A 17,831-nucleotide genomic window follows, 5' to 3' on the forward strand; every position below is an offset into this window, starting at 1 on the left:
AGAGTGTTGACTGTGGAGCCAAGCAAACTAAAGCTGTGAACAATCTCAATCTCTTCACCCTCCATCCTGTTGCTGCCAATTGGTCCAGCATTTCTCCTAAATCTTGCCTTAGCATTCTGATTTGCCTTTTTCTATGACGAATTTGTTCTTTTGAAAGTCCATGGTTTGTTCATTATTCTTTGCCAACACCATAATTTCATTCAAAGTTATTCACTCTTTTATTTATCCCCAGCTGTCAAATGGTTATGAGACAAATTAAAATACATGCTGCTTGTTATTAGGCCTCTTTTAGTCCAGTACCGATAAAAAAACAACAGATCTGAACTCTGTCCAACTCTGTCCTGTCCCTGATACACTTGAGCCTTTTCCTGCAGTCACCGTGTCAATCCATCTCATTGAGGGCCTTACTCATTCCAAGCATGATGTCCATTTCTAAGGAACAGCCTCTCCTAGCAACTGTCATGCAGTGATGATGGAAAAGAAGGTGTCCCAAGTAAGAAATAGAGTTGTTGTTGTTGTTGTTGTTGTTATGTGCCGTCGAGTCGCTTGCGACTCATAGCAACCCTGTGAACAACAGCCCTGAACTCTGCTCTGTCCTGTGCCAATCGCACTGTCTCTGACACTTCCATCCTGATTACCCCAGTCACTGAATCAATCCACCTCATAGAGGGCCTTCCCCTCCTGCTCCGTCCCTCCAACCTCCCAAGCATGATGTCCCTCTCCAAGGAGCGGTCCCTCCTTACAACATGTCCGAAGTATGTTAGACGGAGCCTCAGAATCCTTGCCTCCAAGGAGCTGCCTGGTTTAACCCTTTCCAGGATGAATCTGTTTGTTTTCTTGGCAGTCCATGGTACATTCAATACTCTTCTCCAGCACCACAGCTCAAAGGCATCAATTCTCCTTCTGTCCTCTCTAGTCATTGTCCAACTCTCTGATGCATAACAAGTGATTGCAAAGACCATGGCCTGTATCAGATACACCTTTGTCTCCAGAGTGACACCATTGCCCTTCAGTACTTTGGAGAGGTCCCTAACAGTGGCAATACACCTTTTAATTTCCTGGCTACTGGTGCCAAGAGTGGTTGAAAATTGTTTATTTCAACAAATCATTTTATTCTCCCCCTGAAATGATTATGTGGAGCTGCATAATCAGTGTGGTTAAAATCTTAGAAATTGTTGTTAGATGCCATTGAGTTGATTTTTACTATGGTGACCATATGGGCTTATATATATAAGAATACTGTCTTCAGTATGGATTGCATCTCAATGTCAAGAAAACAAAAAATTTTTACCACTGGACCTATAGATAGATGGAGAAAAGATTAAAGTTGTCAACCATTTCATCTTACTTGGATCCACAATCATACCTTTGTACTAACAGGAAATCAAGAGACATTGTACTGTACTAGACAAGTTTGCAGCAGGGACCTTTTCAAATTATTGAGGAGCAATGATACCTGTTTGATGACTAAGGTTCATCTGATTCAGACCATGGTCTTTCCAATCACTTATGTATCTGTGAGGTGGACAGTGAATAAAGATGACAGAGAAAATTGATGCCTCTGAGTTGTGGGGTTGGAGAAGAGCACTGAACATCCCATGGACTATCAAAAGAACAAACAAATATGTCTTGGAGAAAGTGCAGCCAGAATGCTCTTTTGAGGCAAAGATGATAAAGCTTTGTCTCTCATGGCTCGAATCCACCAGGTGCTCTGCTGGAGAAGGAGGGGCAGTCTCATCCTGTGCCAGTTGGATCTGATTTGATGGTACACAACAAGGAAAAAAAAATAAAGCTTTGTCTCACATACTTTAAGCATGTTGCTAGGAGAAGCTATTCCTTAGAGAGGGACATCAAGCTTGGAAAAGTGGAGGGAAGGTGGAAGAGGAAGACCTTCAACCAGATGGATTGACACGGTGACTGCTGCAGTGGGCTCTGGTGTGTCTGGAAGTGTGAGGATGGGACAGGATAGGACAGAATTCAGCTCTGTTGTTCTTAGGGTCGCAATGAGTCATACTCAACTTGAAGGCACCTAGCAACTATGTAAGCTATTTAGATATTCAACTCTTAAGAATTTTACCACTTCCAAGTTATGTACCTAGACTTAATTTCCTTGATTCCTCTGATTTTTCATATTTGTTTGTTCTCTTAGCAGTCCCTGAGATAGTCAGTACTCTTCAACACCTTTGAATTGATGCCTTTGAACTGTGATATTGGAGAAGAGCACTGAATATCGCATGGGTGGCCAAGAGAACAAATATATCTGTAAGGGTGGTTGAACAAATATATTTCTCTGCTTAATACATTGACACTATTGTCTTTTCCTTAAATGCCAGTGCTTTAAATTACATTAAAAAAACTTCTATTTTTAGTATTCAGCTAGGTCTCTCTGGTGAATATACTAACAAATAGAGTTTCTGTTCCTTTATTAATTTATTTCATTGAGCAGACTTTGCTAAGCAGTCTTTTATTGTTGTTAGGTACCATTGAGTTGAGAGTGACTTATAGCAACCTTCTGAACAACAGATCTGAACCGTGTCATATCCTGTGCCATACTCATTGTTCCAAGTCACTGTGTCACTGTGTCACTCCATCTCATTATGGGTTTTCCTCTCTTTAGTTTGTCCTCCATCTTTCTAAGCATGATGTACCTTTCCAGGGAATAGCTTTTCCTAACAATATACCCAAAATATGTTAGACAAAGCTTTGTCATCTTTGTCTCCGAGGAGCATTCTAGCTGCACTTTGTCTAAGATGTATATTTGTTCTTTTGGCAGTTCATGCGATATTCAGTACTCTCCTCCAACACCACAGCTCTAAAATATCAGTTCTCCTCTTGTTATCCTTATTCACTGTCCAGCTTTCAGATGCATAGCAAATGATTAAAAAAGATCATGGCCTGAATCAGGCACTCTTTAGTCTTCAAACTGACATTACTGTTCCTCAATTATTTGGAGAGGTCCTTCATGGCAGACTTGCTCAATGCAGTACGTCTTCTGATTTCCTGTCTGTTGGTACCAAGGGGGTAGATGCAATGTTTTAGGAATGGGTACTGCAGTAGGAAATAAAAGATACTCTTTCTTTTGGTAGCATGAAATGTAAACTCTTAAAAAAGAAATTATGCATCTTAATAGTATATCCAGGGCTAGGACAAGATTTAGGTTTAGGCTCACTACCATTGGCTGCTTGGACCAGTACAAGGGAAGAAGACCCTCCGTGAGGTGGATTGACACAGTGACTACAACAACAGGATTAAGCATGACAGAGAAGACAAAGTTTCTGTCCATAGGGTCACTGAGTTGTAGTTAGCTTGATGTGGCACACAGTAACAAGTTTTATTAAGCTTTTTAATATAATAAATGTTCCTAACTTATATAAATTTAAATGGAAAGTAATTCTTTGACCACAAAGAATTTTTGTAAGGCTAGGAATTTTTTCCCCCGCTTTAAAAAAAAAAAAAAAAGATAATAGGGAGATGATAGTAGTAGTCTTTTATATTAGTATAAGTTGTTGTTGTTGTTGTTGTTGTGTGCCTTCCAATCGGAACCAACCCATAGTTGACCTGCAGTGGGTTTTCAGAGGCAGTTAATCACATGGGAGGAGATTGCCCATCTCGGTCACCAGAGTTCCCCCTATATATGATATGATATGATATGATATGATATGATATACTAAATATACTATACTATAATATACTATACCATAATATAATATATTAATATGTTGTTGTGTACTGTAGAGTCAGAACTGACCTATAGCAGACCCTCTGGTGGGTTTTTCAGAGACAATTAACCACATGGAAGAAGATTGCCCATCCTTTTCCAGTGATGCAGTGGCCTCAAACCACATGTCTTTGGTATTGCAGTACAGCTTCTTGCCATTAGGCCACCAGAACTAGCTATAGAAGTCACATATATAAAAAGATAGATATATAGACATATATAGTCATATATGTTGTTTGTTGTTTAATGCCTGAGCACTGTTCGTACATAGAGTTTCCGGAGGCAAGCCATTTTGGAAGTGGATGCCGCTCCTGCTTCCAGGGCACCATGGGTGCCCATTACCACGGTTGGTACATCACTGTCACAGGCTTCAGCATCACAGCAACCACGAGTTACCTCTGTACAGCAACGCACAGACCAGTGCTATACCACCTAGAAGAATGTTTGACAGGAAGACAATTTGAACCTGGCCGAGGGCCACAGATGACAATCCACCTACCTTCAGCTGGGTAGCACAGCTTCCTTCCACTAAGCCAACGTAATAGTCCTATATACATAGTCATATATAAAAGCCTTTTTTTCCTACTGCTATGAAGTTGATTCCAACTCATAAGGGCTACCTCCTTGAGTTTCTGAGGCTATAAAACTTCACAGGACCAGACCTCCTCCTCTTTCTTTGGAGTGGCTGGTAGATTCAAACTGCTGACCTTTCAGTTAGTGTTCTTATGCTTATATAAGTCCTTATATCACTTACCCTTATAGTTTGAGGTTGCATACTCTGATATGTGACAAATATTTCATTTGTTGTCAAGCTCTTCCTATTTGTAAATAAATTTCATGTGAAGAAGGGGGAGCTTTGTGTTTTGTTCATTGTTGTATTCCTAGCCTAGAACTGTATTTGGCATATAAGAGCTCAATATATATTTATTGACTGAAGGAACTTAGACCTTCATATTTAACATTGTTACTCATTTTCCTTTTTCCAGTGTCTGACACAGTGCTTATTACTTTATGTTGATGTTGTTGTGTCCTGGAGAGTCAGAACTGATCCATAGCAGATCCTCCAATGGGTTTTCAGAGGCAGTTAATCTCCCAAGGGGAAATTTCACATCCTTCTCCTGCGGAGCATCTGGTGGCCTTGAACCATATGCCTTCGGATTTCAGTGCAGCTTCTTGCTACTAGGCCACTAGAACTCAGTAGTTGCTAAACCTAAGATCATTTGAAAATATGGAAGATAAAATCATTCCTGTACTTCTTTAATTCAGCCTTTGTTCTATAGTACACCAGTACTCAAAAGTTTTGACAGAAGCGGACATATAGTTGACCTGACTTGTAGGGGGCTGGGTTGTTTTTTAATTGTTGCTATTTCCTGTTTTATTTTAAAGGTCTTTTTTTCAGTCATTCAGGAGTTAGTCGAAGTGTTGCTGTAGTGACTGCTTATATGATGAAGACTGACCAACTTACCTTTGAAAAAGCTTATGAAAACCTCCAGACTGTCAAACCAGAGGCAAAGTAAGTTCTTTGGTATGGTAATAATTTTGCTTTTCTGATAGCAGTTTTACTTAAAGAAAAGTGAACTTTATATTTGTGCTTATAGGATGAATGAGGGGTTCGAGTGGCAGTTGAAATTATATCAAGCAATGGGATATCAAGTGGATACCTCTAGTGCAATTTATAAGCAGTATCGTTTGCAAAAGGTTACAGAGAAATATCCAGGTATGTAAAGAGAATAATAATAATAACAACAACAACTAGTATGTATTGGGTGCTTTTTGCTTTCCAAGTGCTGTTTACCTGCTATAAATGCTTCTAGTGATTTTTCACTTAACCTTTTCAGCAAGCCCTTGAGACAGATGCTGTTTATCTTTAAAAAAGTCTGACTTTTCAGGAAGTCAAAAAACACTGGGAGCTCTCTGTATACATGTATATTTAATTTTAATTATGAAAATTCTAGGAAGCTCTGGTGGCCTAGATGATGAGGACTTGTGCTACCAATGCAGAGAAAGGAATAAGAATTTACCAGTTGTTCCATGGGAGACAGATGGGCAATCTCCTCTCGTGATTTACAGACTGGAAACCTGTTGGAGGGTCAGCTATGATTATATATTTTATTTTTCTTATTTAATTAAAAAAATCTGACTTGGTCTAGTTTATGAAATAGATAGACTTGCAACTATTGCCAAAAATGCACAACCAGGAGAGGATAAAATTAACAGAAGAGACCTTCTTAAAGTCAAATCCCTGTGTTCAGCAACAACTTTCTCCAGTAGGATAAAAAGCAAACTAGGAAGAAACGTTTGGCAAAGACATTTCAGACAAAGATCTCATAACTAAAGTGTTCCAAATTCTGCAGGACTTCCACAAGAAAAAGACAGATAATCCAATCAAATGAGCAAAAGACATGAAGACTTCACGAAGGAGGACAGTCAGAGAGGGCTAACAAACACCTGAGGCATGAAGAGTTGTTCAAAATCACTAGCAATTAGAGATGCAAATCAAAACAACAATGAGATACCACCTCACCATAGCAGCAATAGCAAAGTTTAGTAATACAGTAAGCAATAAATATTGATGAGAATGCAGAGAGATTGGAACTCTTGTGCATTGCTGGTGAGAGTATGAAATAGTACAACTGTTATGGAATGTCATTTGGCATTTCCTAAAAAAGCTGAATTCAAAAATCCCATATGACTTGGCTATTCCACTACTAGGAAAATACCCCAAGGAAATCAGACCTGAGACACAAAGGAGAGAATTTATACCTATGTTCATAGCAGTGTTATTCACAATAGCCAAAAAAAAAAAAAATCAAGACAGCCCAAATGTCCATCAACAAACAAACGGTTGAGAAATTATGGTACTTTTACACAAAGGAATACGATGCAGCACTAAGAAACAATGATTTTGTAAAATACTGTGTAACATCGGAGAGTCTAGAAAGCATTTTGCTGAGTGAAATAACTTAGTCTCATAAGGACAAATATAAGATCACTACTGTGAAAATAGGAGGATAACTGAGATGTATAAATGTTCAAAACAAGAAAAGGAAGGAGAAAAGGGAAGGCAGAAAAAAGGGAAGGGGAAAATCAGTAGGATGTCAAAGATATGGGGATGAAGGATTAGGAAAGAAGCAGTGGAGACTTGAAAAGATGTGGCACTAACAGGCATAGGTTAATAGTAATTATGTAAGATGTATATAAATGTATAACAGAAAATGTACCTGAATTAAACAATATATATGAATGATTTTATGCCATCCAATTAAAAACAAACTAAGTAACTGTGGCTTAGAAAATAATGTGTTTGAGGTCACATGATTTATAAGTACTATGCCTGGGATTTGAACTTGGCATTGTTTGTCCAGAACCCAAGAATTTAATCACTGTGTTCCCCTACATTATCATGACTTCTCCATCTTGGAATTTTTATTCTCTTCCTTTTTGACTTCTGAGATTAGCACTGCCTCAAGTTGATATTAACTGAATTTTGTCTGAAAATGCAGTTGATTTTGACAAATGTGTATGTTTTAATTTTGTTGTATAGAGTTACAGAATTTACCTCAGGAACTCTTTGCTGTTGATCCAACCACCACTTTGCAAGGATTGAAAGATGAAGTTCTCTACAAATGTAGAAAGTGCAGGTAAAATATTTCGTATCCCCCGAAAGGTTTTATCTTCCCTCAGTAGCTGAAAAAGAATTAAAAGTTTCAGTTTCTGTGATTTCGCTGAGGGGAATTTATTCAATTTGAATAGTATAGATTTTAAAATAGAAATTTTTGAAAGTAAAAGTAATCAGATTGTTGAGAATAAAAGTAGCATAATCAATGTTACATTGTTTTCTAAGAAATACTATATGTTTCTTCTTTTTTAACATTTTTAAAATTTTTTTGGGGTGCACGTAATATTTTCTGGGTTTTGGGGGCCTTGCAGACGATCCTTATTTAGAAGTTCAAGCATCTTGGATCATAATGAAGGAAGTGGCCCAATAGCCTTTGCTCACAAGAGGACGGCACCATCTGTCATGCTCACAACAGGGAGTCGGGCTCAGTGTACGTCTTACTTCATTGAACCTGTACAGTGGATGGAATCTACTTTGTTGGGAGTGATGGATGGGCAGGTAAAAACACATTTTATTTTCTACCATTTCATTATGTCAACTATATTTTGTTCCTTCTTTCATCTTAAATAAATTGTAAGTGTTTTGTGCCATCTTATTTTCATTCCTTCTGAAAGTTACACTTCTTTCCAATGTCAGTTTATTAATAAATTTTTTTTTTGGGTTCCCCTGTTTTATTGAAGAGGTTATACAAAATATTTGAAATAAATGAGTTTTAATTCTCATCTTCCTCTTCTTCATTCTGGTTAATCTGGAAGTAACTTAATTTGTAACTTTCTTTGCTCTTAGCAACTATGTACAACCAATCACTTAGGTGATGATTCTTTAGATATTTTTTAATCACATAGATAATTTTATTCTTCAAATATTTTTTTTAAGATATTTTGCTAAAATACCTTTTAGCAAAGGGCACCTTGGAGGGTAGCATTATCTTCCTCTTGCCTCTTTCCATGGTTACCACCCTCCCCTGAGATTACCGGCTTTCTCATTAACTTTGATTCGTTCTTGAAGAAACTACTCAAAATTGGCAGCATCCATAATTCCATCTTCTACTGATGGGAACAGTCAAGGGCAAACTTCAGAACTTGCTTCTTTTTTTCACCCTCCCTTTGCCACAGGCTTTTGCACAGGTGCAATGGCAAATGCAAAATCTGAAAGAGTTTGGCCTACTATGCAGACACAAAGAGCCTGCAGCTGATTTATTAATCAGTTTTGTTAGAATGATCAGTACAAAGCTAGTACCTATGTTGTTGTTGTTATGTGCTGTTGAGTCACCTGCGACCCATAGTGACCCTATTGTACAGCAGCTCTGAACCCTGCCCTGTCCTGAGCCAGTTTCACTAATTCTGACACTCCAACCTCCATTACCCCAGTTACTGTATCAATCCATCTCATTTGGGGTCTTCCTCTCCTTTGCTGTCCCTCCACCCTTCCCTTCCGAGCATGATGTCCTTTCTCCAAGGACCGATCTCTCCTGGCCACATGCCCAAAGTAAGTGAGGCGGAGCTTCAAAATCCTAGCCTCCAAGGAGAGACTTGATTTTACCCTCTTCAAGACAGATCTATTTGTTTTCTTGGTGGTCCATGGTATGTTCAAGACTTTTCTCCAGCACCACAATTTGAAGGCATCAGTCCCTATGCGAGAGAGGTTAAAAAATTTTTCTAAATGTCCACTTTTCTCAAGTTACTGTATCATCCTATCATCTGTAATACCAACTACCCCTCTTCCCCTCAGCACTCTCTTCCATCTTTAAATCAAGATCAAACCCACTACAGTTGAGTCTAACTCAGCTGCCATAGGTTTACCAGGCTGTAAATCTTAATGGGAGACGACTACCCATGTTTCTCCCATGTAACTGTTGGCATGTTTGAACTACCAGCCTTTTGGTTAGCAACAGACCCTGACACACACTGTGCCACTAGGGATCCTTCTCCCATCTTCAAAGTCAAAGTCATTGCTGTGAAGTCAGGACTCCACATAGCTGACCTTCAGCAGGTTTTTGGGAGGCTGTAAATCACAGGGGGGAGAGATTATCTATCTTTGTCTTGAGTTGCTGCTGAGCTGATGGATTCTGACCTCCAGAGAGATGTCTCCTTTAGGTTAGCAACACAGTTCCCTATGTGCTACTTCCAAAACAGATTTGTTTGTTCTTCTGACAGTCCATGGTATACTCAGTATTCTTTAACAACACCATCATTCAAAGACATCATTTCTTTTATGGTCTTCCTTGTTTATTTTCCAACTTCCTCATTCATTTGACTTGATTGAAAACACAGTGGCTTTGTTCAGACACACCTTAGGCAAAGGACATTTTTTAAAACCCCTGCTTGACATATCTGATAGTAGGCTCTTTCCTGCTGGGGCAGTGGAAGCTAGTGAATCAGATTAGATAGTGGACTGCTGACTTACAGAGCAGCTGGGAGAAAAATCACAAAGGAGGAAGAAACTGCCTATCTTTCCACCAAGGAGCAGGTGGTGCATTTGAATTGACAGAGAGGCACTACCTTTGGTCGCTGTTGCTGTTAGATGCTGTTGAGTCAACTACAACTGATAGAGACCCTGTGAACAATAGATCTGAACTTTGCCCTATCCTGTGCTATCTTCATCATTTCTGCCACATTAGAACCCATTATGTCAATCCATTTCATTAAGATTCTTCCCTTCCTTCGTTGACCCTCCAGTTTTCCAAGCATGATGTCCTAACTACTTGCCCAAAGTACATGAGATGAAGTTTCACCATCCTTCTCTTTAAGAGGCTCTGTCCTCTCCAAGACATACCTGTTTGTTCTCTCGGCAGTCCATGGGATGTTGTTGTTATGTGCTGTCAAGTCACTTGTGACTCATAGTGACCCAATGTGCAACCGCTCTGAACTGTGCTCTATCTTGAGCCAACTTTATTGCCTCTGACATACCTACCCCCGTTATTCCAGTCACTGAGTCAGTCCATCTCATCCAGGGTCTTCCTCTCTTGTGCTGTTCCTCTACCCTTCCAAGCATGATGTTCTTCTCCAAGGACTGGTCCTTCAAATCTACTGTCAGGAGCCTCTCCAGAACACTGAAGAGCAATGATGTCTGTCTAGAGACTAAGGTGTACCTCATCTAAGCCATGGTCTTTACAGTTACTTGGTGTGCATCAGACAGCTGGACAATGACTAAGGATGATAAAAGAAGAATCTCTGTCTTTGAGTTGTGCTAGAGAAGCATATTGAACTGGTATTGAAGAGTATTGAATGTGGACTGCTAAGAGAACAAAAAGGTCTGTCCTAGAGAGGGTAAAATTAGGCCGCTCCTTGGAGGCAAGGATTTTGAAGCTCTGACTCACATACTTTGAGCATGTTGCCAGGAGGGACCAATCCAAGGAACATGGAATACTTTTCTCCAGACTTTGACTGCCTTTGGGTTAGCAGTTCAACTCCCTACACACTACATCACCACTAAAGCTTCCTGAAAGAGAAGAGCTGGCAAATCCCAAATCACCAGTTCCGACAGCTCACTTTAGGCTCACATTTCAGGAACTGCAGGTCAGTGGGTGGTAAGCAGATGCAGGGTCCAAAGCAAGAAAGAATTTTGACTGATATGCACTGATATGTATTAGATGCAAACAATACCCTCAAGGGACCCAAGAGTGGTGACTTGAATCACACCCTATAGTAAAATTGTGACTCAAAAATACATCCTTTTCTGAGGTTGCCTTACTAATACAACAGGCTGCTCACTTTATAATGAGACTATAACCAGATTATGGTTGTGTCACTTTGTGCCGTCAAGTCAAAACTGACTCAGATGACCCAATGAGTTTTCAGAGGCTGTAAACAGCATGGGACAAGATGGACCATCTTTTTCTCACAGAGTAGCTGATAGATTTGAACCTCTAGTCATTGGGCTGGCTGCACAATCCCTTACCACTAGGCCATCAGAGCACCCTAACCACATGCATGTTGTTGAATATCTTGGAATTGGAACTCATAGCTAACTGTCCAGTGGGTTTTCAGAGGTAATAAATCACATGGCAAGAGATTGTTTTCTCCTGTGGAGCAGCTAGTGGATTTGAACTGAGTACCATTGAGTTGGCAGCACAGCGTCTTACCACCAGAGCTCCGTAACCACATGTATAGAAGCCAAGATTTACAATACATTACAAAGTGGATGACTGTACTGGCCATAATAAAATTAAAATATTGAGATTTTATTAATTTTTTAAAAGATGGTGCCATTTTTATTTATACCCAAAATACTGAAAAACTTGTGGCTGAGAGCTGTTCTAAGTTAATAAATTCCTTTTAATGATATCTATAGAATAAATCTGTATAGCGCTCTGGTAGCCTAGTGATAAGGCGCTAAGCTGCCAGCTCAAAGGCTCATGGTTCAAATTCATCAGCAGCTTCATGGGAGAAAAGATGGGCAGTCTCCTCTCAGGCGATTTACTGCCTCTGAAAACCCACTGGACGGTCAGCTATGAGTTGGTTCCAATTCAACTGTACTCAAAAGCTAAGCTCAGAAGGCAGGAAAGGTTAGAGTAGGAGGACTGACAGAAATGAGAACCACAGAGGAAGTGGGAAGAGTGTGATTACATTGTGGATACTGCAAGTATTATTATAAAATAAAGTAGGTAAATGGTTGAATGGAAAATCAGTTTGTTATGTAAATTTTCGTTCAAATCACAATATAAAGAGAAAAGGTTTTTATCATCAAAATGGGGGGGGGGGAAATATTGTCTTGGAGTTCTGAGGGCTGGAAGTCCAAATCAGTGCATCATTTGGGTCATGATTCCTCCAAATTCCCTAGGTAGAAGGTCCTTTCTTTTCTCTTCCACCTTCTGGCAGTTGCAGCCTTGTCTTGTCTTATAATGGGTACATCTTCCCATGTCTGTGTCCTTCATTTCTTCATCTCTTTCCTAAGGATGCCACTTAGATTGGATTGGGACACTGTCTAACTTATTGACAGGATACATATTTAAAAACTATTTCCAAACAGGATCATATTCACTAGTATGGGGGTTAGAACCTCAGTCAATCTTTTTCAGAGTGCAGAATTTCAATCCATAATTGAATCCACTTGAATTTATGCCTAGGAGTGGAAATGCTGGGTGGTTATATGAGGCACTCAGGCCTGGTTTAAATTGTTTTCTGTCAAACATTCTTCTAGGTGGTATAGCACTGGTCTGTGCATCACCGTACAGAGGTAACTGGTGGTTGCTGTGATGCTAAACACTGTGACAGTGATGTGCCAAATGCGATAATGGTTATCTATGGTGGACTGTGGTTGGTGGAGCTTCCTGATTAAAACAAGCCTGGAAGCAGGAGTGGCATCCACTTCCGAAATGGCTTGCCTCTGGAAACTATATAAACAGTGCTCAGGTCTTTCATTCATAGGGTCGGTATGAGTTGTCTATGACCCAACGTCACTTAACAACAAACAACATATGGTAGCTCAGTGTTAAGCATTTTGTGGTACTGCCAAACTGTTTTCCAAAATAGCAACGGTTTATATTCCTGCCAGCATTAGGATTTGGAGGGAGACTTATCAACAACTTGTGTTAAGTAGACGACACAGCCTAGCTTACTGAATATGAAGAGGATTTAAAACACTTGCTGCAGAAGATCAATGACTATAGCTTTCAAGGTAGATTATATCTCAACATGAAGAAAACAAAATTTTCAACAAGAATTACTTGTTACTTGTTTATTTTTATTTCTTTTTAATTACGTTACATAATTTTTTTATTGTTGAATATGTTTTTTTGTTGTTGTTGTCAAGTTGCTTGTGACTCAGCGACCCTATGTACAACAGCTCTGAATGCTGCTCTATCTTGAACCAACCTCATTATCTCAAATACACCTACTTCCATTACCCCAGTAACTGAGTCAATCCATCTCATCCAGGGTCTTCCTTTCTTATGCTGTCCCTCTACCCTTTCAAGCATGATGTCCCTCTCTAAGGAATGGTCCCTACTTGCAACATGCCCAAAGTATGTCAGAAGTGGCTTCAAAATCCTTGCCTCCAAGAAGGAGCCTGGTTTCACCCTCTCCAAGACAAAACTGTTCTCCTAGCCAACCATGGTATATTCAATAGTCTTTAGCACCTCAACTCAAAGACATTGATTCTTCTTCTGTCATCCTTAGTCATTGTCCAGCTCTCTGATACATAGCAAGTAACAGTGAAAACCATGACCTGAATCAGGTGCATCTCAGTCTCTAGACTGACATCATTGCTTTTCTGTACTCTGGTGAGGTTCCTGACAGCAGATTTTCCCAGTGAAATTCATTTTTTGGTTTCCTGGCTGCTGGTCCCAAGAGTGTTTGTGGAGTTAAGCAAGCTGAAGCTGTTAACAATCTCAGTCTCGTTCTCCGTTTAGCGTCATGTTGCCAATTGGCCCAGTGGTGAGAATGTTTGTTTTTTGATGGTGAGTTCTGACAGAGCCTGCCATCAGAATGGACAGGGTTGGGATGACAAGGAGTATGGATTAAAGAAATTTATTACACAACAGAAAGAGTTAGAAAAAAAAAAAAAGAAAGAGTTAGGAGAGGCATACAGAAAGATTTCTGTAGCCCTGAGTTTATTATTTCCTCAAGGCAGACAATACATTTGTTTTGATTTATGAGCCACCTGCTAGCAAGGCTTCCAATTAGCAAAAAGGCCATCAGAATTGAAGTATATAAATAGAGTCTTTAGGGAGGGACATACCGTTCTGCACATCCTTGCATGGCCTTGGGGTTCAAGGAACGGTTAAACTTGTTTTTGCTCCCTTTCAAACATCTGCACATTTGAACCTGGCACAAAATGGCTACTTGCATTTTCTTTTGTTCATATATTGTTTTATAAAATTCTTCTGTGTCAGTCAATTCTTTTTGTATAGTGACTCTGTGTTCTCCTTCCATCTTCTTTTGATGCTTCCTGGGTCATTCAACATTCTGTCCACAGCATCCCTGAGTATTGCATCTTGAGGCTTGAATTTGTTCTTCACTTCCTTCAGCTTAAGAAAGACTGAGCGAGTTCATCCCTTTTGATTTTCTAACTCCAGCTCTTTGCACATGTTATTATAATACTTTGTTTTCATGTGCTACTCTTTGAAATCCTCTGTATTTGTTATATTCTGCATTTTCATCACTTTTCAGACAAATATTTATCCTTGTTCTGTGAGTTACTTTTTCACTTTCTGGGTGGTTTTATTTTGTTACTATGGTTTAAGTGAACGTTTTCAGAGCAAATTTATTTTCCATTCTGCCATTCATACATATTTCCTTTATGATATTAGTTACAATACCCTTATTGTAGCCACACTTCCCACTTAAGAGCAACTCCATTTCTTCCTTTGCTTTAATGATACTGTACTGATAGTCCCCTTATTGTATACTGCCTTTCCTTTTACCCCTCTTAATATAATAAATATTTATTACCTACTTAAGAAGCTCTGGTGACCTTGTGGGTAAAGAGTTGCACTGCCAACTCAAAGGCAGGTATTTCAAATCCACCAACCACTTTGTGGGAGAAAGATGGGCAGTAAATGCACAGCCATACAATTTACAGCCTCTGAAAACTCTGGAAGGTCAATTTAGAGTTGGTTCTGCCTCGATGGCTATGAGTTTGAAGTGGGTATAACACTAACCAAAAGGTCAGTTGTTCAAGGTCACTAACTGTTCCAAGGAAGAAAGATGAACAGTTTCATCTTGAAAGAGTTACAGTGTTGGAAACCCAATGTAGGGCTGCTAAATTACAATTTAGAGAGTTTTATCAGTCTCTACTGATTAAATTTTAATCCAAAAACGTTCCAATTTTAATTATATAACATCTTTATTTATCAACCATTTGTAACTTTTTTCCCTGTAAATTGCATTTACATTCTTGGTCCATTTTTTCTGTGATATTTCTTGTTTTTTCATCATTCATAGGGGCTATATTATATATTATAGATGATAATGTAACATTTAATACCTTACAGATTTTTTTTCTGTAATCTATGGTTTTGTCATATTAAAATTTCTAACATAGCAGTACAATCAAATCTAACCATTCTTTCATTTGTGGCTTCTGAGTTTTTATGGATTTCTATATCCCAAGATTAAAAATAAAAATTTCCACCTCATATACCATGCAAACATTAAAAAATTAAATGTAAAAATTAATGCTACAAAGACATTCAGTCACTCATTGTCATGGAGTCAGAACTGACTCATAGCTGACCCTTCAGGATGTTTTCAGAGGCTGTAAATCGCACAGGAAATTGCCCATCTCTGTCAGTGGAGCAGGTGGTGGTTTCGAATTGCTAGCCTTTGACAACTCCTTACCTCTTTAGAAGGAGGAAAATAAAAATATTTTTAGATTTATCTATTTTACTGGAGTATCCATTTGTTTTTCTAGAACTAAAAATCTGAGGTGAACTAACCTATGCTATTACTATCACTTAGTAATCGAACATGACAATCCTAAGAAATTGCTTTTCTGTCTAAGCGTGTTCTACTCAAGCATGCTTTTATCTATCCTTGATGATTTTAGTTTGAAATCTTAAATTGCAGACTGATTTAAAAGCTATGTGCAGTGTCCTTAATTGCCTTTCAGGCTTTTTACTTTTCTGCTCTCAAGCTGGAATCACATTTCTTGTGTCTTTAAACTCTCAGAGTACTACATAATACTTCTCACACAATTATTGTAGTAATTTACTAGAGTAAATTGCACATGTATTTTGTCAGTGATAAGATTATAGACCGCCTGAAGACAGAAACCCTGTCTTATCTGTTTTCATATGTTTTAGAGCCACAGATAATTATTTGTTTTGTATTAATGTGTGTGAATAAAGTAACACATTTGCTTTATTTCAGCTTCTTTGCCCAAAATGCAGTGCCAAGTTGGGTTCCTTCAACTGGTATGGTGAACAGTGCTCTTGTGGCAGATGGATAACGCCTGCTTTTCAGATACATAAGAATAGAGTGGACGAATTGAAAACACTGCTTGTTTTGGGATCAGAACCAAGAAAAATATGAATGTGTGACATTTGATGGCTTCAGAAGAAACTTACTGAGGATATGTACTACCTTTGACTATTATTTATGACAGATTTTTTTAAGTTTTAGGTTATCGTCATTTCATTTGAAGTATGAGAAGACAAAATCCCTTGATAACTTTGTTTATTATACAGGTAGAATATATTCTATAGAAATCACAACTTTTTACATTATATACATTGTACTTCATTTAATATTAAAATCTTCTGTATCTCTACATACATTATTTCTTGTATTTTAAAAGTTCTGGATTTTGAAATGTTAGTTATGTGGGCTAGATAGACCAAACTTTGTATAAAAATTAGAAATGCTTATGTTTAAATGGATATTCTTTACTTCTAGAAATGCAAAACAGGTTTATTTTCCCATGTTTGGGAAATTTATTCTCTTGGTCTTTTTTTTTAAGGACATTAGTAATTTTATTTGTGTCTGGATTTTTTTTTTTAAACATAGAAAGGCAATGGAAATATGTTCTGTTATTGTTTAGGAATCTCAACCAACTAAATTGTTTAGAAAAGCATATTAGAGACACCTCCTGAAGTAATCTACAGAGAGAAATGTATTCATGTAAGGTAGATTTCTAGCAATGGTAAAACAACTTCTTAAAACACCAAAAAGGAAGTAATTTTAAATGTATAGGAAAAAATTTGAATGACGATTCTCTCTTTTTAAAAATGCCTGGCCTCATTTGGAATAGAGTATTATTAAGCTTCATAATAATGAGAATTTATTTTTCAAAAGTGACCTTTACAATGACAAGCCCATTTGGATTACCTAATTATTATACTTACTGTGCAATTTTTAAATGAGGGAACCTAACTTTGTGGATTTGATGTTGTTGTTGTTTACACAAAGAAAAGTGACTAAAACACAAAAAGTAAATTTCTCAACTCTTTCACAATATTCCCATGTTTTCATTTGGGAAGACTTCTGTAATTTGATCATACCAGAAAGTTAATCATCAATTCCACTCAGTTTAACTAGCCCATAGTAGAGTTTGTGAGCTTGTAAATGTTAAAGAGATGTGCACATAACTGTTTCTGTCCTCAAAACCTTGAAATCTAGTGATAGGGACTGAAATTTTCTGAAGTATATTATATTAATTTCTGTCTTGAAAAAATTTCAGTAAATCCTATAAAAAATGCCTGGCCTTTTTTTTTCTTAAAATGTATGGAGGTATTATGATTCTTGAGAAAATACCAGCATAGCTGTCTTTGGCAACTTCCAATGATAGTCTTTTCATAGTATTACCACTAAAGTCTGATAGTTCTTAAGTTAGTTTTGTCACCCTAGATTGCTATGTCCTTCCAACCTATCCCAGAATAAATGACACATATAAGTATAAATCCTTGTCTTTTTAAATTGTGTTTCGCAAAATCTTCTATGTCCTCTCACTCCCAAATAAAGGGAAAGGATTTACTGTAGGCGAAGAACAAAAGGGTATAGATCCACAACATGGGTGGAAAATTTTAATTCCTTGCCTCCAAAAGTAGCTCAG

The 17,831-nt window shown here is 38.1% G+C and overlaps 1 protein-coding gene across 1 annotated transcript in view; it reads left to right on the forward strand.

Moving 5' to 3' along the window:
- The window catches only part of DUSP12 (dual specificity phosphatase 12), a 17,558-nt gene extending 1,246 nt beyond the window's left edge, over positions 1-16,312 (forward strand). Inside the window, exons 2-6 of the mRNA XM_006902749.1 lie at positions 5,118-5,231; positions 5,317-5,435; positions 7,263-7,359; positions 7,649-7,835; positions 16,151-16,312. Of these exons, the coding sequence (XP_006902811.1) occupies positions 5,118-5,231; positions 5,317-5,435; positions 7,263-7,359; positions 7,649-7,835; positions 16,151-16,312 (679 nt within the window). The remainder of the gene's footprint in view (positions 1-5,117; positions 5,232-5,316; positions 5,436-7,262; positions 7,360-7,648; positions 7,836-16,150) is intronic.
- The last annotated feature ends 1,519 nt before the right edge of the window (positions 16,313-17,831 follow it).

Source organism: Elephantulus edwardii, unplaced genomic scaffold (genome assembly GCF_000299155.1).
Source record: "Elephantulus edwardii isolate Elephantulus edwardi_28Jun2011 unplaced genomic scaffold, EleEdw1.0 scaffold00446, whole genome shotgun sequence".
NCBI classification, from domain to species: Eukaryota; Metazoa; Chordata; class Mammalia; order Macroscelidea; family Macroscelididae; genus Elephantulus; species Elephantulus edwardii.